The sequence below is a fragment of the Drosophila navojoa genome, chromosome 2 (genome assembly GCF_054131105.1).
Source record: "Drosophila navojoa isolate 15081-1374.11 chromosome 2, UAZ_NAV_1.0, whole genome shotgun sequence".
Lineage (NCBI taxonomy): Eukaryota > Metazoa > Arthropoda > Insecta > Diptera > Drosophilidae > Drosophila > Drosophila navojoa.
The window spans coordinates 239,875-264,320 of record NC_142890.1 but is presented as its reverse complement, the minus strand read 5'-3'; the positions used below and the strand labels follow the sequence as shown (position 1 = coordinate 264,320).

Sequence of the window (24,446 nt, the reverse complement as noted above, 5' to 3'; positions counted from 1 at the left end):
TCCTCAATATTATATGTATATAATATATAAATTATTATTTGCACTGAGTTGATATATTTAAGATTTGTATTCATATATACCGTTCAAGAGGATTTGTGTATGCTATGTCTGAAAAAAGATGTAAGTGTGGCTTCCTTAGATTTTAATTACTTTGTGAATAAACCTGCAGGTTATTTAGGTTTAGATCTGTGTCTCTTCCTCCGCTTGTATGATGATTCGACTGAAAATTGTTTAGAATTTTAGCTTAAAATAAAAATATGGCGAGCAATTGTTTCGAAATTTATTGATCTCAGATTTCTTTTATTCTTTTTTGTTTGTAGCTTCTTTTCTGTTTGGTGAGCTATTTTTCATATTATTTTTCTTTCTTTTTTTTCTTCTCATTTTCTATAAGTTCGACAAGTGTAATTACAAGAATAGACAAGTTTTCTTAAATCTTGGATTTGTACAAAAACAGAAGAAATAAGTTTTTTGTTTACAGTTTCAGGTATTATAAGAGTTTAGCCACGCTTGTTGTGCGCTCGCAAATGTTTCCGTTAACAAAGAAAAAATATATTAAGTATATAAAGTAGATTTTACAGCTTATGCTTCGCGCTAAATGAACGCGCACAATCGGTTGCTACTCCAGATACTAGATATATATGTATATTGATCGATGTCAGTAGTGTTGTATCTATTCGATCAGTATTGAGATAACGGTCGATGGTAGGTGAATAGACGACCGTTTATATAACGTAACGTATGTATTTGGGCGCCTTTCTTTTGAACAAGTCTTAGCAGATCAGAGAAGTCGATACGGGTTCCTATATATATTCAATCCACGCAATCACAATCTGATAAAAACGATGTTAAGTACCCCTGTGTAGGCCGCGACACACACACACACATTTGGTCGCAGTTTAGTTTAGATATACTCTCACGGCTACATGGGACCGAACAAGCAGCATTTTGAGCTAATTGTAAGGCTTTTTCTCACGCATTGCGATCAAGTTCGATCGCGTATCAACTTTCAACGCCCAACTATAAAGTTTAGAGAAAGAAATACATATTGCTTGGTTAACGTGTATAACAATGATCAAAGTGACAGTTTATAAATAAGATTAACAACTAAGGCTTTAAACGACTAAAGAACTTATGGTTTAGTTACTAAAAGAATTGCCAATTGTAAGCGACAGTTGGAGAAAACGTCTTAGAGATGTAGTCATTCTTATGTATACGTATACGCATAGAAAGAGATGGAAACACACAAATACATTTGAAAATGGGTGGGCCAAACAGCCCACCACGAGGTGAGTATATTGCAGCTGCTGTCTTGCCGTCTTGCGGTAACGGCGTCTGCGTAAGGGCAAGCGAGATAGGAAACGTGTATACAAGTTTTGTATGTACATGCAAATACAATGGTATTACATGTGAGAGCAGGCCAGCTGCTTTTCTTTCAGGGGTTTAAACAAAGAACAGTCGAGAATTTGCTTGATGTGACCGAAAAAGTATGTATGTATATGTGCATACAATACGCACAGCTAGAAAATATGACTTTGCATGGGGTAGAAATTCTTCTAGAAGCTTTGAAATAAGTACATATGTATATGTATTCCGCAGTACAATTCAGTATGAAGAAAATGAATTACACAATATTTGCAATATAAGAGAATAAACGTTTACTTTGGAATGCAAAAGTTACGCTGACGTCACATTTATAAACGCTTCAAATTGCAAATACTTGGGAAATAAAACTAAGCCTTATGCATAGATTTTACGCTTACGTATAACAAGTAAAAAGCTGGTTACGCTGTTTCGGTTTATACCTGTCTTCCTAACTCCAAACTCCTCTAATCCAGGTCACGACAACATACACTCCGGGGGTCTGGCTATAATTCTTGCCTGTCTCAGCAATTTTATTACGAGCTCCTGGCATCTGCCTTTGCCTGCCTACATCGCAATTTCTCTAGCCGAATGCGGGAAAAAACTTGGCCATTGATTTTCTGTTAAAACATTTCGTCAATGTGAAAACGCCTCAAAAGTGCCCACGACGATGACGATGAGCAGATTTTCTTTTCCTTGTTTACAGCAAAAAGCTCAAACAGCGCTAGCAACTATTTCAGTCGACGTGCCATAATATAGCTACGCAGCTTTGCCCTTCCAACACCTTCTGCACACTTTTTCATTGCAGTTGAATAATCTCTATATATAGCAACTATGCACTATTTGAGAAATATTTTCTTTTCAAACTCTTTTTATTTTCACTAGAGAACTTCACTTTAACACTTATTATTTTCGAATAACTGCGAAGCGAGTAGTCCGCCTCTATTTATACCCAGTGGCTGCTGCCTTCTGGATGATTCTAGGGAAATCGATTTGTCTCCCTTGTGTACCATACAATTCGATCAATAGAGTGAGTGAATACACTACTTAGTGTTGACTGATTGTCTGCTTGGCATACTCTTGCCAATGCTGACAATTTTCGTTCTAGAATTTACCACATTCTAGGGTGGATTGAAATATGTATACATAACACATATATGTATATGCCTGGCAAAATTTAAATATGATTTTGCGTTTTTTTAAAACTCAAATGTGGTTATAGATCGAGTTTATTGATTTGGACAGGCTAATTTTCATTCACAAATTACAAACATTCATATAGATACATATGTATATGTATTACATATGTAGATACATACATACATATATGTATATGTTGTTTTTAATCACTTGTGTTGCCAGACATCTATTGTGCGAGGGGGATAGCAGTACACACTCTGACAGGGCTGCCAGACTGGTGTTGTGGAAATTTCTAGTAATGCGCGCGTCATTCGAATGTGTTGTTCAATTCTGTTATACTATAACGGTATAAACTACTTTGTTATACACCTCGATGTATTTCCAATATGAATTTTACAAATGTTTTGATGTATGCAAAAATCTAAAAAATAATATAATAATAATAATATCATAATAATAATATATAATAATAATATCAAATGTTTATATTCAAATTGTTCGCAATTATTAGTAGTCAGTATAGTGAAGATTACCAGAAATGTGTAGTCGATTTTTAATTTAATTATGTTATGCCTTAGAACGAGGTTTAAATATAAAATAATGTAGTTGAATTCTTAAAGCAATGCAGTACAATTCATTTAATGTCAATAAAATTGTTCGGAATTACATTAGAAATTTTTGATATCCGATCTAACACAGTTTAAAAGTATATATGGTAAAATTTCAATATAAAATATTGTGGGTTTCAATTGTTCCTATGATTTGAAAATGGAACATGCGTCCAAAGTTGTTCTACTCAATACTCGTACTACTTCAATGTTTTAATGAGTTGGTTTTGCAATGAATTTTCGCACTGTGTAGCTGCCAGTTTCGCATTGTTTGTGTGTATTGAACCAGCCACAAGGTTTTTGAACCTTTGCGTGGTAGAGCAGGAAAGCCAGCTGTTCGCAGAGAGCGCGCGCGCATCCTATGCTTAACGTTTCATTAAGGGTGGGTATTCGCTCTCATTCTCCTACTCATTCACAACCTCTCAATTTTACTCTCACTCATATTGAGTGAATGGTTTTGAGCTATAAGCTATAATATAAACAAAACTGAAACTTCGCAATTGCCGTTAAACTTTAAACAAGAGAAGGAACAAAGGAGAGAATGAGTGATAGAGTTGGGGAGGTAATTGCTGACCCAGGCTTAAATGAGCTTTACGCAACTTATGCGAATGGCCTGGGCGGAAGACGCATTGGCTAAAGGAAATACAGCAATAACGCTACGGTTCGCCATGGAGGGAACCCATTCACATAACGGCAGTTGGCACGACAAACACAATGATAAAGACAGAAGCTTTCGGAAATTGCGTATAGACCATGGGCGCCCGTGTGAAACTGCAATGATGGCAGGCAAGAGTCTGTCGCTGCCGCCTTCCTGCCAGTCTGCCAGTCTGCCAGGCTTGTTGATTTTGTTTTGTTTCCTGCGGCAGTGCAACAATTTGGATAGAAATTGACAAACACACACGCACAGATACACACCCACACCCACATACACAGAGTCCAACGCACACATAGCCACATCCCCGCATACACAAAGTGGGAAAACATTCAAATGGCATAATAAACGTATTTGCCAAAGAATAGGCCGCAACAACAGCAAGCTTTATTATGAGCCACGCACAGAGCCTGGTTAAGTAAAGTGTTTTGCTGTGCCATCTGAGCTATGCTCAGGGTCTCTCACGCGCGTTCCCTGACATTTTGGAATCGTTTAGCCTTGGTTATTGCCAAATGTAGTCCTTCAATTTTTGAGCCTACAAACTTGTATGTTTTCCGAGTCTGCGAATTGCGAAAGCTAGAGAAAAACAACAACTGTTGTAGCATAACTCTGCCAATGCATTTGAGGGCCATTTCCAATTTATACACTGACAAAAATGTCAGTTAAGGATGTTTTTTTGATAGTCTGAAATGCGCTCAGCCAATCACTTAACTATTATACCCGTCCACTGTCGGTTTCTGTTATACAATACTATATTCTTCTTGTATTAGATACCCTCTACACAAAATCTTTCCCTCAACTCTCAAATTCAACTCATCAATGATAGTATTCAAAACGCCTTAAATGAAATTATTGTTATTTCATAAGTATATTGTAACTCTTCTGAGGATATTCGGGCATCTGTGTACTTGTCATTTTTTGAGTGTATAAAGGCGACAAGGACAACAAGTCGCCCACACACACGCGCGTACACCCACTCACACAAACACACGCACACCTACTCGTATTTGAGCGTTTACACAGGTTGCTGGCAGCTGACGGCGGGCGCGGTTTGACAAGAGGGACCTACATTCAGTCGTTTTTCCACTTCGGCTCTGTTAGCATGTCTCTCTGTATGTGTGTGTGGCAGATAGAACTCTGCTTGCCACAAAAGCGAGCTGGCCGTGCAGCATTTACAGCAGTGCCCAACCAGACACCAAGCCGTGAGCAGCTCGCGCGACTCACGTTGCAACGAGCTAACAAATATTAAAAAGGTCGAGCGTTCAACACGGAAACGAATACGCGAGTGTGTGTGAGTGAGTGCGTTTGTTTGGGTGTAGCGGTGTTTGTGGGAGTCTGTGTATGCCAATTTAAGTGTGTGCCATTGTTTGTATTAGAGCTGTAAAGTGTTGCAGTTAAACTTTAGCCCAAATGCAGCCTGCGTCTTAATTAGTTGGTCTTCGCTTGCAAACGATTTGTCAACAGCTTGTTGTTATTGTCGTTGTCGTTGTCGTTGGTGCAAGGACTGCCAGGACGGTCAGGACCTCTTCGCACACATACGCACACAGCGCATAAGCGCACTTTAATGTGAATCACTTTTACGCTGAGCGAATTGGCATTCCGTTAATGGGTCTATTGTCCGCCTGTTGGCACACCCAACGCAAAAATTGAAACACAAAAAAAAAAAATAAATAAATATATATATATATATATGTATATGTATATATATGAAGCGAAAAAATGATCGGAATAAAATTTCAGCATTTATTTATTTGTTATTTCTATTTATTTTGTTCTTTCTTGGCACTTCATCAAAGTGTTTCGTGGTTTTGGCACTTCTATTATTTTTCGGCTATTAGTCCACTTCGGTGCTGCTTTCTTCACATTTGGCACGCCTCGTTTGAGGTCAAAGTGCAACAAGAATAATCACAATTCAATTAGTTAATAACAGTTGCTGCGCATGTGTGCGTGCTGTGGCCATGTCCCTGTCCCTGAGTTTCAGCCTCCGTCTGCGTCTCCTTCAGTCAGCAGCCTATGTCACGCCCACATTTTTGGGGGGCACTGAAGGTACCTTGCGAGATGCACTGAGTCCAGGGCACCCAGCATTTGGCCTTATCTAAAATATGCACACAAGTCCTTGGGGCACTCGTAATGCCAGCTCAAGGCAACGCCAGCTGACGAACAACCCGAATAACCCAATACCCGACAATAACAGCAACCACAAAACCAACAACAACTCATTTTATTGGTGCAAGCGCAGCTTTATTATGCAGTTACAAATATTTTGCACAAAAAACTGCATATCAACCTTGGCGGGCGAAAACAACAGCAAAAACAACAACAATGAACCCACAAATTAAAAAAGCTTTTATGGAGAATAAACAGCTAAAAGTTACCCAACAAAAGGCTTCGAGTGAGAAATATTTTCATTAGAAATTTCGTGATTTCAATTTTAAAACACATGACTAATAAATCATTTGATATCTGCCGATATTAAGAAATTTATAATTTAGTACTGAAAGTGAGGGTAAAACTAAACCAAATAATGCGGCTTTAAACTTAGAATTGTTAAGAAATTAAATATTTTGGATTTACTTATGTCATAGTTATAGAAGGTCCCATTTAAAAGTCCGAAACGGACATATATCAAAAGGGAGATATACATGTATTTCAAATAATATCGAGATGATAAGTTCATTATCCACTGAGCAGTTCTTATCGTTCAGAAACACTTATGCTATATACAAATGATGATACCCTTTTCTAGGGCCTTTACAGAGTATCCTTTCTATGCCACACACTATGCAACATACTTCGTTGTGCTTGAATTAAATTAAATGTTGTATAATTTGCTACAGCCACGAAAATATCTACATATCCAAAGCAAGAGCCCAACTACAACTCAAACTCGAACTCAAACCCGAACTAAAACTCAAACTGGAAGAGTGAAAGATTTATAATACGTATATACATATAAATACATATATTTTTTGTGAGCACAAAATGCCAAGTGACGCAAATTTTATAGAGTTTTTATAAAAAGAACAGCAAGTAGCAGCAACAGCAACATATACTAGAACAGGAATAGTTAAGGAACATAGACATTAATCTGAGCCAGATTTAGCTGGAGAATGGCGATTCGCAAACGCAAGCACAGAAGCCACATAGCTGCCGACACGCCGACGACAACGGCAGCAGCAACGGCAGCAGCAACAACAACGGCAGCAATAACTGACAGCAGAGATGCCATGCCCACGGCAGAGGCGGTTAGGTACTGGCAGAGTGAATTACTCTCGAATGCCAGCGCTAATAATTTCACGCATAATTTCTTGGATTTGCAAAATCTCTTGAATTTCAATGAGGCTGCCAGCAACATCAGCAGCTCCAACAACAGCAGCAGCGGCAATATTGTTCTTGCTGCCAACTTGTCGAGCACATCGAGTGCTATTAAATTGACTAACGGCTCCATTACGGACACTCTTTTGGGCACCATCTTAACAACGGCAACGGCCACAGTGGCGCCCGCTGCCAGCTCCTTAATCTCGCGCATTGCGGCAACAACAACTACAGCAACAGTGGCAGCAGCTGCAGCAGCAACATCAGCAACATCAGCAACGGCTGCAACAAGCACTACCCATTTGGCTTTGGTCAACGATGCAACCTCATCCACCTACTATGCCAGCCTGCTGAACATGTCGCCGGCTACAACCAGCCTGATCACAGCCGCTGCTGCCACCAAGTCGTACAACGACAGCATTCTGCGCTGGGAGCAACTGGACGGAAGTGTGGACTTTGGCTTCGATCCGCTCTATCGCCACTCGCTGGCCATGTCCATTGTCTACTGTGTGGCCTACATCGTGGTTTTTGTCGTCGGACTCATCGGCAACAGCTTTGTCATCGCCGTCGTCCTCAGAGCTCCTCGTATGCGCACGGTCACCAACTACTTCATTGTCAACTTGGCAATTGCCGACATCCTGGTCATTGTGTTCTGCCTGCCCGCCACGCTCATCGGCAACATCTTTGTGCGTAAGTAGACATTCGGATTGAACTGCACCATATTTATATGCATGGCTCTCTATTTCCCGACTGATCGATTGGTCTGATTGATTGGCTTGCAAAGACACTACTTGCCCAGACTGATTCATAAATCGACTGAGTGCGGATAGTAAAGCTAAAAAGCTTCAATTATGACATTTGAACATCCAAGTGTTTGATTGATTACGAACATTACAGATCTATTGAAAATATCTTATCTTTTATAATCGTTATACGTATACTTTGTATACCATGAATGTTTGATTATCTTTTTGATTGATGGGATAGTTAGAAGAACTCATACATATATGTATATAAGAATATACATGCATACCTACATATGTATGTATATACAAATGCGCAGATTCAGTTGGTTCTCATTAGCACGTCTCGGTTGCTTTTTTTTTTCGTTTCTTTCATTTGCTTTTGTTTCGCTTCCTTTATTTGGTACTTTTGCGAGCCACGCATATTAACTGGATTTATGTTTAGCAATTAATCGACACTTGGATTAGGCCCCACGCCAGCGACACGTGGCGTATGCGCAATTTGTCGAGCCTAATGCTTTCTTCTTAATGCTAATGCCAGCAAAATACTTCTGCTGAAATGAAGTAATCGAAACTGAAATATTATCGTGCATTATCATCGTGTTTTATGGGTTCTCTGCCAACATGCTGCCCCAACTCCATATATCCGTCCATCCTCGGAGTGTACATGGAACTCAGTGTTATGCAATTACCATCAGCTTTTATAGCCTTGAGAGTACATATGGGAAACGAAGTACGTCCGACTATAATGAGTTCATCTAACCGTATCCGATTCGCTCTTATCTAACTGAAAACTTCTGCCATGTTGCATGTCAAATTCAGCAAAGGAACATGTTTGCCTTTTATAATGGCAATCATTTACTTTGATAGTAGTTTGGCTGAGGGCGAAAGTCGGCTACGGAGGTCGACCTCCGTGATGATTTTATGTCCTTTTATTTATTTTACAGTAAAGCCATTATACATTGTAGTCGAATATATGGAATTTTGGTTTTATAATTTTAATCTTAACTTATTAATGAAAAATAATTATGTTGAAGTAAAAGCAATAAAAATAATTTACGTAAATTAGACTATTTCATCTTGGAATACCTATAGAACGTAAGTATATTTTTTATATTTTCGTTCTTGTTTTATATTTATATTTGTTTTATATAAATTAACATCACTTTGCAACTTATCTGCCTGTTTTATGTGTGTGTGTGTGTGTGTGGGGACTCTAAGCATGTATGTGTGAACTGTCATATGGCAACTGGGTAAATGGATTGTCGCAAAGTTTTTGCGGCTGAGAAATTGCATGCAAATCGGCGCCGACATGAAAAAATGATCAAAATCAAAATCCTTCAGAAATCAAACAGTGATTGCAATGCCTGACATGTCAGGGCATGACTCTTGCGCTCCGCACCTCACCCTAGTAGCCCCTTCTTTACTCCACCTGTTTGGTTGTTAGTGGTAGCTACTACCCCAACATATATTCACCTGGTCGCATTTGGAGGCTCGCAGCTGGCGCCAACGTTTACCAATTAAATGCGCCCGCCTTAGAAAATGTTGCTCGACCCGAAGACATGCATGCACCAAGGTGTCTAGAGAGACAGAGAGGGAGATAGAGAGTGAAAGGAAAAGAGGGCAAAGGTGATTGTGAGAGAGGGGATGAGTTGGTATAGTAAACGAAACGAAAGGCAAGAGACGATTGAAAAACTGAATGGGCTGTGTGTGTACTGTGTCTGTGTCTGTGTGGTGCACTGTGTATTAGTGCGCACTCGCGCTGTCTCTCTGGCACCCACTCTCCCATTCTCTCGCTCTCATTGTCGTTCTCGTTCTCGTACTGGCTGTCGTTTGGGGTGGCCTGAAGGATCATCGACACAGAACTGACCTAATTTCACAAATTCAACATAGGCGCAGGGTGCTGCGGGCTGCCCAGCGCTTAGTGGGTCACTCCGTATTTGCTTGTGTGTGTAAGAATGTCTGTGTGTGTGTGTGTGTACTGACTTGGGCTTGGGGGCAGGCACGGACCCAGACCCAGACCCAGTGGCAAGCGCAGCTGCCACTGCAATAGGCCCAAGTAGCAACAACAATAAATAAATTGCGACAGCCCTTGGGCACATATTGAATGCTGGCTGCTTGGCATTTTAACTTGTGAAAAGTTGCCGCACGTTAAAGCAAATGGCCGAAAGGACGTTTAGCTCAGAGAGCGTCCATTTCCACTACCAATACCGAATTTGGTCAACAGGCATGATGTTTATTTACATCTTATCGCCTACATACATACATACATATGTATGTAGGCGTGTATACACACGACTCTGGGCTTCAAGGGGGTCTCTTACGCTTTGAAGCTATCATTACCTAAGCACACCTCAGCACTGCAATGGAAGGTTGTTTTGCATTCAAGGACCTTTTCGCTGTGCGGCTGGCTGGATGAATTGACCTAAATATTTTCCTCTTCAGGGTTAAACTCGCTTACTGTTATGAGTGTGTGTTTTTGTGTGCCTGTAAGTGTGAGTGTGAGTGTGAGTATGCGTGTGTGTGTGGTTTACCTGGGCTGGGCTGAGCTGAGCCTTTATTTATGTGTGTTTCGAAAAACCAATAAAATGCGAATTGAATTGATTTGCCGAGCGATGCTACCTTGAGACGAGGCGTTACACCAGCATGTCCTTAGCGCACTTTCTAATTGGATTCTATGTGGCAATTGTGCAACTCCTTTAGACATTAGCAATGCCAAATTCTTATCATTACGTGAGTGCTTTACAAATTGCACTGAATTTGCGAGAGCTTGCATAAAAGGAGAGTCCTTAGTCAAGCTAATGTCTAATCTGAGATTAAGACTATTCAATGAAACGATTTCAGTAAATTACATATATTAAGAATGAATACATGCAAATTTGAGCAGTCGCAATGTTACAGCTATATGATTTAGTAAGGATTTTAAGCATAAATATTTGTAGGGCTCAACTTCCCTAAAATAATGATTGTTATCGACAACGAGGCTTTCGCCTCTCGGAAACAAACCCTATCAGGAGCCTGAAATTCTCGGGTATATATAGGAATAGAAGGTACGTCTTTCCGCACGCCGTGGGTGACATTAGCCATATCGAAACATTATTTACAAGAAAAAATATGTGAATATTCATATTAAATAAATAATAATTTCAAGCAAATGACATTCGTTGAAGCGACGATTGACTCAGCATAAATTTTTGTACTTGGTACTCAAGCAACAATAGCTTTCCCAAAGAATAGTTGCAAATATTAAATTTGATTTCCGACAAACTTTGAAATCATGGAAATAGAATATTTCTGAATATCGAATTTGAAATTTGATACATACAAATATAAAGCGTTCGCTGACAGTGCGATTCCCACGTCGCGTTGGTGGAATCAAGTCACGTATTTTAAAGTCATATTTGCTGGTTACTTCATTAAATAGCGACGACTGATTTGCGATATTCTTGGCCCACGGCGTGTATGCGTAACGTGGCTACAGGGCCCTGTTGGAATGTCGTTGCTATTGATGCTGATGCCGATGCGGCTGCTCTTTATGATGAAGTAATTTTTCTTCACTTTCCAATTGTATTTTAATTTAGGTGCTACGTGCTGCCCGTGGCACAGCACTCGATTGGTGCTAGTTGCTGGCCTGAGTCCTGCGGCCCCTTCAATTCAATTTAGGACCAAGTGACAGCAGTCACCGCAGGACGTGACGCAGCATCAGCAGCAACAGCAGCGATAAACATAACAATAACGCATTTTCTTGAAGTGTTATGCGCCCATCCATGGATATTTCACGCCCATTTCAATCGAAGCGAAATCTTGACGAGCCACATTGTCGGATTTGTTCCACCCGATTATTTTATTAACTTTATGGCCCCAGAACGGATCCCCAGAACTCAAACCAAAAATCAGCAAAGCGTCGCAAACAATGCAAAACCAAATCCCATTAGCGTGGCCTACGATATAAGTTCACGCTAACTTTTGCGCTGACATAGCTCAGAAAAGGAGACAAAAGTTGTAGTCCTATGGAATGACGAAGCATGGAATACCCTTATATAGGCAGTTATAAATATCTTTTAAGTTCATATACAACAACTCTTCACTTTCTTCCAATTCCATTGTTCAGTCTAAAATTGGTGCAGGAATATGAAAATTATAAGTATATAATGGTTAGTAAACCATCACAATTTCATATAGGGTATTTAAAGAGATAATTCCCAGAACTTAACATTTTAATTAAAAATCCTTCACGTTACATAATGTCTGTCAAAACTTGTATATCCTTAGCGAAAGAGTATTTTAAACAGCAAACCTAAGGCCTTGGCTTGCGTTTAGCTGTTTGACATTTGCCTGCGGGTCAGAGTGCATCCATCCAGGATCGAAGGTCGTGGTGATAAGCTGTAAATATCGATTGGAATTATCAGCTGCAGTCCATCAATATTTTCTGCGGCCATCCGCTTAGTGCCTACAAATACAAACTTCAAGCAAAGTTCGAGCAGCATATGCCGCCAATTGGAGGTAAGAGGAAGAAGAGCTCACTAATTCGGACTGGACTCAATTTGATTGCGTTCACATTGAAACTTCTAGGCAAAGTTTTGAACGAAGACAAACTTTTGTGTAAGCGATATATAAAACCGAAGAACAGCGACAAAATAAATAGCTAAATATTAATAGCAACGGATATAGCTTGGATATATCACAGACTGTTGCACTTGAAGCTGCAAAAATAGAATCGAGTTGAAAAGAAGTGAAAGTGGTCGACTTGCAGATACCTTCTTTAAAAGCATATATTGATCCATTACAATAATGTATAGGATACATTATAAACAATTTCATGTCTACAAGTGTAATTTTAATTGCGATTGTAATTGGTTTAAATGCAGGCAGAAATCGGTTTACTAGAAAGATAAAGAATCGTCATCGTACCCCTTGTTGGCTGCACTGCATGGATTACAGAGTATCAGAGTTGAAAAAAGTAACCAAAATCTATTTAAGTTGCTGTCCAGAGCTGTCAACTGTCCAACTGTTCTCATGTCTTTTGAGTGGTCGTCTGGAGTGTGTTGACTTGGTCAAAGCGTACACAAAGCGCACAGAAATAATAATAATATTTATATTTTTATGTGCCAAATCACATTAAATTTTGCGCTTTATTATTGGCTCGACGCGGCGGTGCACGGCGCGTATGCATAATATACCGAAACGAGATAAGACAGGCGGACGAGACAGGAAATTAGACAGAAGCCACATATGAGCATATATTTGCGCAGCATGCCTCTGACCCCTGACTGTGTTCGTGTGGCTGGGTTCAGAGAGGGGTCAGCAGTGAGGCTGAGGCTGGTGCATTGAACTCCCGCACGGAGTTAATGATGCGGTTGTTCTTGTGGTTATTAGCACCTTTTAATTGCCATTCGATATGTCATGCCGCAAATACGTTTGGCACTGTCATCAACCTTGATGACATGTGCCACAGGGCAACATTCCTTACCACGCCTCTCGCCTGCCGTCCCCTCCCCACCCCTCGCCTCCTCTCTACTCCTGAAGTCCTCCGTGTGTGCGTGTGTATTTTAGAGCCTTTTGTGTCTGACTAAGTTATTTGCTGTTGGCATCTCAAGTCATAACTCAACAGCCAAAGGCAGAGCCACTATACACTGAAAGAAAGAGTCTAGTATAAAGTATTGATTGGTTTTGAATAACTCTTCATTCTCTTGGATAGATAGCGGAGCGAAGGAGAGACAATAAGTGGGTGACTGAAAGAGTGAGATGGAGCGTCAAAGAAAGTGGAAAGAGAGAATATATCGAAATAAACTCATTCATCAATGAATAATTATTTGAGTCTATTTTCAGATATTATATAATTAATTTATCAAATGTTTTGTTCTTTTCTTATTTTGAAAACCGCAATTTAAGTGAACTGCTCCTCTCTTCTTTTCCGAGTGTATTTTCTTTAACTGTCAATGTATATGTGTGCGTATTTATAGACAGTGCGAATCATGTCTTCCATCTTTCATCAAATAGAATAAAGGGAATACAAATTAACTTGGCCAGCAGCTAAGGGATGCCTGCTGCGTGCTTTTGGCATCGTTGGCAAACAACGCCTCATGCTGGCTTCTTGGCAATCTGAGACTTGTCACCAAATTATGAATGATATGCAGAACATAAATCTCAGTCAGCAAACAACGATGTCGGCGACGTGGACGACCGACTGGAAAAAAAAACAAACAAAAACATAATGCATTGAACGCTAACCAGGACCGCAAACAGGACTCCGACTATGACCACGGCCACCACGGCCGCGACTAGGACAACAACAGGAGTACAGACACAGACATGACCGAAAGTTACTCAGCATAATTTTGATGCTGGCCCCATATGTTAGGCAGAGTATATTCGTTTTGAACAATATTTTCTTTCCTTCAATAAGAGAAAAGGCCTTAAGCAAATGTTTGATCATTTCTAGTTTCCCGATACAGTAGTTCTTCATCTTTGAATAATCCTGCCCAACTTAAATCAGGTTTTTCGTTTTATCTAAAAAAATTGGTCATAATTCTCACAGCATGAGCGGGCTTTAGACTGTCGAGTATACTCTATAACGTTTAAAGGTTAAATGCGAAAGGTGTTCGCTCGTAAAATACTATTTTCCCGAGGTCTTAGTTCGTGGGCGTGTATACGGCAGTTGGATATAATCAACTTACCTGCTGTTGCAAAGTTGAAGCTCAATAAAAGCGCCCCTTCCTTAACTATTTATATCTTCTCTTGCAGCTTGGATGCTGGGCTGGCTGATGTGTAAGTTTGTGCCCTACATACAGGGTGTCTCGGTCGCGGCTTCGGTTTACAGCTTAATTGCCGTGTCGCTAGACAGGTAAGTGAGCCAACAAAGAAATGACAACTCTTAAAATTTACGTGGCTGTGAACCTTTATTGTGGTATTGGAATGGGCTGGGAGATGGGTCGGGATGGGTTAGGGGCTAGAAGCGGGTATCGCGAATCGGGTAGGCTCTCTAATGATGTACTACAACAGCGGGAGCAGCATGATGCACTGGCACTAGGGGCACAATGGGTTTCACGGCATGCACAGCGACCACAGGCTTGGCGACGATTGGATGCACCACTCTCACAGGGGCGGGATGATGCACAACGTGGCTGTTGGACAAGTGTGTGGGCGTTTTAAAAGATTAATGTAACATTCAAGTCAACTGCTCTATATCTGATTACTTACGAGTGCACCGAGTGGGCGCCGTGATGAATGATTGGTGAGTGCACCACTGCGGGAGCCGCAGCGACCACTGGTGTGTGCACTACCGGAGCTACGGCGACTACTCCCGGATGGGCGTAGGCCTGAACAGCGACGTAAGCGACGAGCACGAACAGCTGCAAAAGAGAGAGACGTAGTTAGGTAATGGATCAGCTCCACCATGAGCCCCAGCTCCTTTTCAATATACTCACAACTTTGAACATTTTGAATGTGATTTTGTTGTTGTGCTTCAGGTGGATTTGTTAAGCTGAGCAAATGATTTGCAACTGTTGTCAATCGGAGACTCGAGTGCTGCTTTTATAGCAGCTAGAGAGAACTGACTGCAGCCAATTGCAAAAGTGAACGCCGACTAAAGCTCAATGCAAGCCGGCTAGGAAAACTGGTCACAGCCAGAGTCGGAGGCTGAGACTAACTCGGAGTCTGAGTCGGAGGCTGTCTCAAGATCAAGTTCAGAGCTCGCCTTGTCCGTATTTGGCATTAATCAAACATTTTTTTTTTATCTATGTAGACTGTTTGTTGAATTTTGTCGCGTTTGCCTTGGGCTGCATTTGACACGTTCTCTTCGTCAAGTATTCGCCTTGTGTTTCCTGCTGCACTGAAGCAAAGTTGGGCAGCAGAAGGTCATCTAAAACTTACCCTGTAGTCAGCTTAGGACGAAGCTAATCTAGTTTTCCAGAACACACAAATCTTCACTCAAGAGACTTGACTCTTCTTAGAACTCAGCGTTTCGTCTGTCCATTTTATAATTGTCAGTCAGTTGTCTAAGTGCTTAACTTACTTAGCCTTCCTCTGCAAACTTGTCAATTTCTGCTAACATCGATAGTTCTAGATATTGAGAAAAGTAAAGGAGGAATAAATCAAACGGTGCTGTCAGTCAATTATCAATGCAGCTTCCCATGCTGTCCATTGGTGCCCATAAATCCCGCCAGTAGCGTAACTCAAGGAGTGTTGCGTATAAAAAAGATACAACAGATATCTTGACAGCTCAAATCTATGCGCATAAAGTCAGATATGCTGTGGCCAGTTGATTTATCAAGTGGCAGTAAAACGTTTTGACAACGTTTTGACGTGTGGCACAGCCCGTGCCACTGGATAACAGCATAGCAGGACAGCGGCTGAGCTATGGGCTACTACAGTAGGATAAAGACAGAGGCGCCGCATTTATGTGCAGCTTTCATTTATATCAATTTCTCAGCGACAGCTGCCTCAGGCACAGCGGCCTCAAGCAGGCAGCGTCTGCTGCTGTTGTCATTATTCAGCGGAATAAGAACGAGAGGAGAAGAAGAAGAGCAGCAGGACACTATATCATTTGATCGTTTGGCCGCCCGCACGTATTGGAGCGCAAGCCAATGCTTCATGTCCATCTCGTTCTGAGTTGTTTTGTACTTCTTTGTATTTTACGAGCGCTCGTAAAGCGATTCGAAATTTAAGATTTATTATCTGTAACATGAAACTTAAATCAGCACGCAATGTCCTGGACGCAAGCGTGCGCACATCCTTGCTTATCACTTGCTTAGCCAATGCTATTTAATTAGGGCTCTTAGTTTTATAGATATGCATGGTCAGCCTCTCAGGCTGCCATCCGCCCTTAACATAAATATTATCACATGGATAAGCCAACGTGTGTGCGTGTGTGGGTTTGAGTCTTATGCCAATGACTGTGCGGCTTTTGTGTTTGCCGCAATTTTCATGCGAGCTGCCCGAAAATGTGAGCAGCAGAAAAAATATTTCTCATTCATCTGTCTTGTCTACTTTTGCTCTAATACCCTGTAACTGCAAATGGGAAATGGGTACACTGATATTATCAATGAGAACATGACTGAAAGGAGCTCAGCAAATCAAGTATTTAGAGAAAGCAGTCAATTACAATTTCATACTTCTTTTTTCAATCTCTATTCAATGTGAATTTATGTGAAGAGAGAGAGAGAGAGAGAGAGAGAGAGAGAGAGAGAGAGAGAGAGAGAGAGAGAGAGAGAGAGATTATGATGAAAGGGGAATCTCTAAGCTACAGGGTAGCTTCTAGTCAGATATTCTCCTATTATAACATTCAAGTTTCTTGTCACTAGGGGAAAAAGTCATAAAAGTACAAAACTTTGAGTTGTGATGGTGTGTGTGAGTGTATGGCAATGAGTGTGCCAATTATTAAATTTGTTCTTTCTTTATGGAAATAACTTGCTGTGCGCATAATTTTGTGAAAACTTTTGTTCAGTCGGGGCAGCCTGGGAGCCCGACAAACGTCGTCTTCCGTTTAGCTATAACTCAGAATATAATCGGTTATCCCGGTCACAGATCGGTCAGAAGACCCCATGTTTGGCCAGCACGTGAAACTTAATTAGACTGGCAACCAAATCCCGCAGACAAATTATGTTAATGCAATCGCTATATCTAAATATATATCTAGCTCCTTTTATATATAAACATATATATGAAAAAAAAAATATATATATATATATGTATATAGTTGTGTCTATAAATAAACATTATGACAATTTGATATTGGCTTTGAAAAGTTGTGGCTGGGCCCTAATGGAATTACCGTTGTGTTCGTTATCAGCAAAACGCTTGCCCGCCCAGACGACAACAAAGTGGCCAAAAAAACGTACAATGGGTTCTAGAGCACGGGGAGAGGGACAGTGAGAGAGGATGGCTGGAGAGATTGTTAGAGGTTGAGCAATTGTGGCTGGAGTCGTGGCCTAGCCCCATAATTATTATACCCTGAATCCGTTGCTAATGGTTCAAAAAGGGTATACTGTTTTCTGAAAGTGTATGGAACAGAAGAAGAATGTGTATCCTTATAAATAGGAGATCTTCCCGTTATTTATCCATTATATCGATGTTCATTAATATTTTCCAGTATAGAAAATATAAATGAAATGAAAAAATTGCCGGATATTGTGTCTTCATTTCAAATTTATTTACTAATATCGTCCATCATTGATATTCGTGTTTGAGTACTAGATATACAAAGGGTATCTTGGGTACAATATACATATAGACATATATAGACTTGCAACCAGTGCACATCTAGATATATTGTAGTTCAGCACTCTCTATTTTCTGAATAGACTTGTGGCTGGTCTATTGAATAGGATGCCATAATAAGTGGTTAGCAGTAAGCCGAATGAAAACTGCCAAAAATGAGACCTGACCCAACTCACTCTCCTGGGTGCCCCTACTGCCACTCCGCACCCAGCTGTAGTAGCTGCTGCTCTTATTCAAATTACGCTTCATTATGGCAGGCCAAGTAAAAAATGGGGGCAGCTCCAGCTGAGCGAGGGGAGGCGCACGTGTTGCGACGGGAGTTCAATAGACGGAGCCGTCGAGATTGGAAAGTCGAGCAGTCAGCAGAAAAAGGCTTAAGGATGCGCAGTCTCTGCTCTCTGTCAAGGCATCCTGCGTGTGCGAATTAATCAGGCTAAGATATTTGCATGTCGTCATCGTCATCCCGATTGCCATTATCCTTGACTAGGTGCCGATCGAGTGGGAATGGCATAGCAATGGAATTGCAATGGCGTTGGGCATAGAGTGGGCGTAGCAGCAGCAGCTGTTGAAAAATTCTTTCTTGCAGGTTCATTGCCATCTGGTGGCCATTGAAGCAGATGACAAAGCGACGTGCACGCATCATGATAATCGGCATTTGGGGCATCGCATTGGTTACCACCATACCGTGGCTGCTGTTCTTCGATCTGGTGCCTGCTGAGGAGGTCTTCTCGGATGCACTCGTCTCCAGTTATACGCAGCCGCAGTATTTATGCCAAGAGGTGTGGCCACCGGGTACCGACGGAAATTTGTATTTTCTGCTGGCCAACTTGGTGGCCTGCTATTTGCTGCCCATGTCCTTGATAACATTGTGTTATGTGCTCATTTGGATCAAGGTCTCCACGCGCAGCATACCTGGCGAACTGTCCAAGGACGCTCAGCTGGACCGCATGCAGCAGAAGAGCAAGGTGAAGGTCATCAAAATGTTGGTGGCCGTCGTCATATTGTTTGTATTATCCTGGCTGCCGCTCTACGTGATTTTCGCGCGTATCAAATTTGGTTCGGATATATCGCAGGAGGAGTTCGAGATACTGAAGAAGGTAATGCCACTCGCTCAATGGCTAGGATCCTCCAACAGCTGCATCAATCCCATACTCTATTCCGTGAACAAAAAATATAGACGGGGGTTTGCGGCGATCATTAAGTCCCGCAGCTGCTGCGGAAGACTCAGGTGGGTTCACAAGTGGGGTTCATCTAGATCACAACAGTGCACTCACACTCTCTATCTCTCTTTTCCTCACACTTAGATACTATGACAATGTGGCCATAGCCTCATCCACTACGAGCACTCGCAAGTCCTCGCATTACCATCCGCATGGCTCACGCAAGAGTCCCAGCAGTCCGGGCTTGAGGAAGACAAATGCCGTCTCCTACATTTATGAGCACAACTCGCTGCGCCGCCATAATCTGATGATGAAGCAGGACAGCAATTTGTCACAGCAGATGCTGCTCAAGCAGGATTCGCATGGCTCTCGCCAGTTTCTCATTAAACAAGAGAGCTCTTGTAGCGATGCCTCCGGTAATCGGCGCCTACTCTGCCAGCAGGACAGTAATGGTAGCAAGGTCTCGCTCTCAAAACAGGACTCAATTGTTTCGTACATGGAGGCGCGTCGCGCTCAGGAACGTTCTGTGGACTCCGCACTGACTCAACAGGACACAATTTCCATTGATTCCCGTCGATGTGGCATAGGTGGCATCGGGGGCATCGGTGGCATTGGTGGAATCGGTGGCCTCGGTGGCACAGCGGCCTCATCCTCATTGGTGGATAAGCGACAGAAGTTCGTCAAACAGGATTCGGTGATTAGCTTTGTGGACCAACGACCAGAGCCGCGCCGTCATCAGTTGGTCAAACAAGACTCGGTTATCTCGTTCGCCGACCAGCGACGTGGCCTGCTCCACAAGCAGGACTCCCTTATGACCAATCGATCGGGAGACGCACCCACACATCATGTCTCCATACTAAAAAAGACCGACTCGCAGCTTAGCTATGGCACCTGCTCGCCCCGACGCAACGTGGAACTCTATGAGTAGGAAGCAGAAAAATAAACAACTACGCACCCACTCACACATAACTCACCTACACATACTCATAAATATATATTATATAAGCTATCAACAGTAAAAATTAGAAAGCGGAGAATAGATGGCAAAGCAGTAGAAGGAACGGATAGAGAGCGAGGGAGCAGGAAGAGGGACTGTGATAGAAGTCGAAGGCGTGAGCTGAGGCGAAGGGCATGAGTTGGACCAATTTGTTAACAGGATGAGCGGGGATAGCTAAACATAAATACATTGTAAACAAGCTGAGAAAGCGCAGACAACTTAGGTTAGACAAAGTTTGAATACCCTTGCAGAAATGAAAAGATATATATAAAGATATATCAATTTAATGCAGATATGGTTTCGCAATATTTTAGAAAAATGGCAAAAGAAATTGATCAAAGTTCACTATCAATAGATTGTTTTCATCGGATGTAATAAAGATACAATGTACTCACGCGATCTGCAAATCAGAGAATCAAGTCGGAGTGTTTAAGAGAGTAATTGTTCCTATGGCAGTTCTGTCTATATAAATATATATACAGATGATAAGAAACACATGATAAGACCCCCTGCAAGGGTATAACATACATCCGGGCGGGCTCCCTTAGTCAGGCAAACATACCAAAGAGAATGTGCAAAAGATAGAAAAGGAGGAAGTGAGGGAGTTATACGCAATGCACCTAAACTAAAATAGTTATTAGATGTTTTATACGTGTTCCAATAGTTCTATATACACAAACACACTCACATCAGTACATTAGAAAATAAATAATATACTATATGTATATGTGCATCAAACCCTACTCTTGAATATACCGTTGGGTATGAGGCGTATGGGCACGCAGTTTTTAATATTGTTTATACTCGTCATATTTGCTATTTATATCGAAATGCTGCCTGTCTTAAAAACCGAGACACAAAAATGTACTTGAGTGTTGGAGGGTTGGCAATTTTTAATGAGCAGTCCTTGGGGGAGTCCTACTCAAACGTTTATATGGGTAAAAATATTTTCTACGAAAAGTGAAGAGTGAAAAAAAAAACAAACAAACAAACAGGCAAGTGTCCAAGTATCAAAGAACAAACAAAACAAATTTGAGAAACACCGAGGTCTAAAGTAACGTACCTACTAAATTTTTGTATGAACAATTCTTACAATTTATATATTTACATGCATCTATATATATGAAATATATATATTTGTATTGATTTTGGAATAAGCAATATATATGCAATACACACACGCATACACAGACACATATATATAGAAACACATTTGTACACATACAGATGCATCTACCAAACAACAATAATCAATTTTTATTAGAGTTTTACACAGAAAGAGAACATGAATAGAATTGATATCAAATATATGGAGGTAAACATTGGAAAGCGCACAAACAGCAACAGTTGACCATTGGAAATGTTTACGTAGAAGCTGATAAACATACATTTAATAGTAATATGCAACTATTTGATTTGAATTTTATTCAGTTTAGATAAGTCTACTTACATACTGCAGTTAAGTAGAGAGGAGACAGTCAGTAGAAGCTGTCTGAACAGAAGGAAATTCGCACTTAGCGTATCACAAATAAAAACAATAATCGAATATCAAATATCGAAACAAAACTCGCTAAGCTCTAAATATCAAACATGGGTCGATAACGGTAACTAAAGCTGTCCGAACGAAAATTCGCACTAAACGTATCACACACAAAAACAATAATCGAATATCGAATATCGAAATATAGTTCGTTGAGTTCTAAACACCAATCCGGTAACGAATACGATCACTAAAACAATTTTAAACAATGACTAACTAGCTATACAATATAACTATGAAGCTACAAACATACATATATATCTATATATATATATGGATACATTTACATAACGAAAAGTATGCAATTTTATTGTTAGCCAAAATTTTATAAATGTCAAGTAATAACTGTAAACAAAACATTTATACATATACAGAAGAAAATATATGAAAAGTATATACTAAAATATATATATTATAAATATATATTCTTATCAAGTTAAAGAGTAAATATATAGCGCTGTTCCCGTAGCACGCTTTTGACAAAATCTATTTTAATCAAGCATTTAGTTAAAACAATAAGCATACAGCTTCAAGTTTCAGTATGCCCAATATAATACGAATATAAATGCAAAGCTTCATGAAGCTAACTCGTTCTAATGCTATAGATAAAAGAAATCGACATCAAGCGAGGATATACATATATATATACATATATATATATATATATGTCTGTAATATCTGTATTTATATACATATATTACAAATTTTAAACCAATATAAAATATAAGCACTTCGTGAACGAGCATAACGGATAAGATGAAATATTTCCCCAGGCCTAAAATGCAGCTACAAATGCATAAATAAATATCCATAATAATAATATATTTTATATATAAATTATATACAAACTTGTCGTTAATATTATTATTACGATTACACAATGCAACTAGTTAAGGATCATTTGGGTTTTATATTATTAAATCTATTAGTTTTCAAATTCAAATTAAATATATTTAATAGATAATACTTTTGATTGCATTTATATTACTTTTCCATTTAATTTTAATTTTTAACTAAGAGGACAAAAGTTTAAAACCATAGTGAAAACCAAGGAAAACATCCTGATAGGTCCTGAATCGATTTCAAAAAGTTCGTTGCATGGTGTACTCCAGCTAATCACACATTTTCTTTTACATTTTTTCTCTAGTTATATACAACCCCAAAATTGCTATAGATATATAAGTTATATGCATTAACAGTTAAAAGTGAACTTTATGTTTCAAAAATTACAATTAATTGATATATTAGAAGAAAGAAAAAGGTTTGATGACATAAATTCACGAGAAATTTTGTTTTATATTATTGTATAACAAAAATATATACAAACAAAAAAAAACAAGAATCGATATGTTATCAAGCTATACAATAACCATATATTCATATATAATAACATCAATAGTATACATTCATATATACATAAAAATATATATATCTAATATCAACATATGTATATGTTTACGTATATAAACTACAACTAACACCAAAGATACACCTATATTAGCAGAAATAAATGTAATATATATCAATACATATATTAAAACAAAAACTATATCGTTTAATTTTTCTATAGTACTGTTGTTTTTCTGCAAGTGTATGAACAGCTGTTTATAATTCTTGGAGATTTTGATTACTAGTATCGTTATCGGCGCTAGGTAAGCGTTTTTTTTTTTTATAACAACTATAAATGCTATAGTCTGTAGTGTGTTGTAAGTTAGTTATATTTGAATATCCGAATTTCATTCAATAAAAAATGAACCGCTGGATAAATCGTGTCGCTGTTGTTACCGGCGCCAGTTCAGGTATTGGTGCTGCATGTTCCAAGGATCTTGTGAAAAAGGGCATGGTTGTTGTGGGCTTGGCACGTCGTTTAGATAAACTTCAGCAACTGAAGGCACACCTGCCCACTGAGCAGTCAGGTCGTTTTTATGGCCACCAGTGTGACGTGAGGGTGGAGCAACAGGTAATCGACGCTTTTGCCTGGATAGACGAAGTCCTGGGAGGTGCGGATGTGTTGGTGAATAACGCAGGCATTATACGTCGTGTACGCATCACTGACGAGGATAATGGGGAAGATCTGCGAGATACATTAAATACAAATGTATTGGGTGTCAGTTGGTGCACACGACAAGCCTTCAACTCCATGAACCGTCGCAAAATAAACGATGGGCACGTGATTATCATCAATAGTATAGCTGGCCACGAAGTGCCGAAAGCTCCAGGCTTTAGCTTAAACATGTATGCACCTTCTAAACATGCCATCACTGCACTCACCGAAGTGCTGCGCCAGGAATTTCAGAACAAAGGCACCATGATTAAGATTACGGTGAGTACTGTTCTAGTTATTTGGTAATACAATACGACCCAAATTTTTTCCTGCAGAGCATAAGTCCTGGTGTTGTTGATACTGAAATATTTGATTCCAACTCTCCCGAGGTGGTGGCCAAAATGCCCATGTTACTTCCCGAGAATGTGGCCGATGCTGTCAGCTACTGTATTCAGACGCCGCCCAATGTGCAGATCCATGAGCTAATTATCAAGCCTATAGGAGAACAATTCTAAGGCGATACTCAAATATATCTTTCAGATGCCTTTAATCTTTTAAAAAGTTTCTTTGTACCAAAAGGATAAAAAAAACGAATGCTTATATACAATTTTAAAATATTTTTATGAATGTATATATCGATATGTGCACACATCGAAAGCCATCGGAGAAA

General features: G+C 40.0%; 3 protein-coding genes and 2 long non-coding RNA genes across 8 annotated transcripts; 2 read left to right on the top strand and 3 right to left on the bottom strand.

Annotated features, from left to right (window-relative positions):
* Window positions 1-265: 265 nt before the first annotated feature.
* LOC108652913 (uncharacterized) lies at window positions 266-2,248 on the bottom strand. The gene is made up of 2 exons (XR_001925636.3): window positions 1,761-2,248; window positions 266-1,017 (listed from the first exon to the last, which is right to left on the bottom strand). It is a non-coding gene; the product is annotated as an uncharacterized LOC108652913 (long non-coding RNA).
* Window positions 2,249-4,829: 2,581 nt separating this feature from the next.
* Window positions 4,830-20,904, top strand: SIFaR (SIFamide receptor). 4 transcript variants are annotated; one of them, XM_089265501.1, is made up of 5 exons: window positions 4,830-5,012; window positions 6,597-7,764; window positions 14,562-14,661; window positions 18,622-19,263; window positions 19,340-20,904. In XM_089265501.1, exons 2-5 carry the CDS (start codon window positions 6,870-6,872, stop codon window positions 20,121-20,123), a joined length of 2,421 nt encoding a protein of 806 aa, XP_089121627.1. In that variant the 5' UTR covers window positions 4,830-5,012; window positions 6,597-6,869; the 3' UTR covers window positions 20,124-20,904. The 4 variants fall into 4 exon arrangements, with proteins under 4 accessions (XP_089121627.1, XP_089121626.1, XP_017958369.1 ...); XM_089265500.1 differs by having other exon boundaries at window positions 4,830-5,046; XM_018102880.3 differs by having other exon boundaries at window positions 4,830-5,050.
* On the bottom strand, window positions 8,118-12,471 carry LOC149092027 (uncharacterized). Its single transcript, XR_016197657.1, has 3 exons — window positions 12,282-12,471; window positions 11,143-12,200; window positions 8,118-8,371 (listed from the first exon to the last, which is right to left on the bottom strand). It is a non-coding gene; the product is annotated as an uncharacterized LOC149092027 (long non-coding RNA).
* LOC108652880 (uncharacterized) lies at window positions 14,698-15,668 on the bottom strand. The gene is made up of 3 exons (XM_018103081.3): window positions 15,245-15,668; window positions 15,018-15,169; window positions 14,698-14,941 (listed from the first exon to the last, which is right to left on the bottom strand). The coding sequence occupies exons 1-3, from the start codon at window positions 15,254-15,256 to the stop codon at window positions 14,800-14,802; spliced, it is 306 nt and encodes a 101-aa protein (XP_017958570.1). The 5' UTR covers window positions 15,257-15,668; the 3' UTR covers window positions 14,698-14,799.
* A 2,502-nt stretch (window positions 20,905-23,406) lies between the features above and the next one.
* On the top strand, window positions 23,407-24,337 carry LOC108652792 (farnesol dehydrogenase). Its single transcript, XM_018102991.3, has 2 exons — window positions 23,407-24,055; window positions 24,112-24,337. The coding sequence occupies exons 1-2, from the start codon at window positions 23,483-23,485 to the stop codon at window positions 24,289-24,291; spliced, it is 753 nt and encodes a 250-aa protein (XP_017958480.1). The 5' UTR covers window positions 23,407-23,482; the 3' UTR covers window positions 24,292-24,337.
* Window positions 24,338-24,446: the final 109 nt, after the last annotated feature.

Coding starts and splice junctions, on each gene's coding strand:
- LOC108652880 (XM_018103081.3), bottom strand. Junction 14,942..15,017: donor GGCGCCCACTCGGTGCACTC/GTAAGTAATCAG, acceptor CTTGTCCAACAG/CCACGTTGTGCATCATCCCG.
- LOC108652792 (XM_018102991.3), top strand. CDS start 23,483: ATGAACCGCTGGATAAATCGTGTCGCTGTTGTTACCGGCGCCAGTTCA. Junction 24,056..24,111: donor GCACCATGATTAAGATTACG/GTGAGTACTGTT, acceptor TTTTTCCTGCAG/AGCATAAGTCCTGGTGTTGT.
- SIFaR (XM_089265501.1), top strand. CDS start 6,870: ATGGCGATTCGCAAACGCAAGCACAGAAGCCACATAGCTGCCGACACG. Junction 14,662..18,621: donor ATTGCCGTGTCGCTAGACAG/GTAAGTGAGCCA, acceptor TCTTTCTTGCAG/GTTCATTGCCATCTGGTGGC. Junction 19,264..19,339: donor AGCTGCTGCGGAAGACTCAG/GTGGGTTCACAA, acceptor CCTCACACTTAG/ATACTATGACAATGTGGCCA.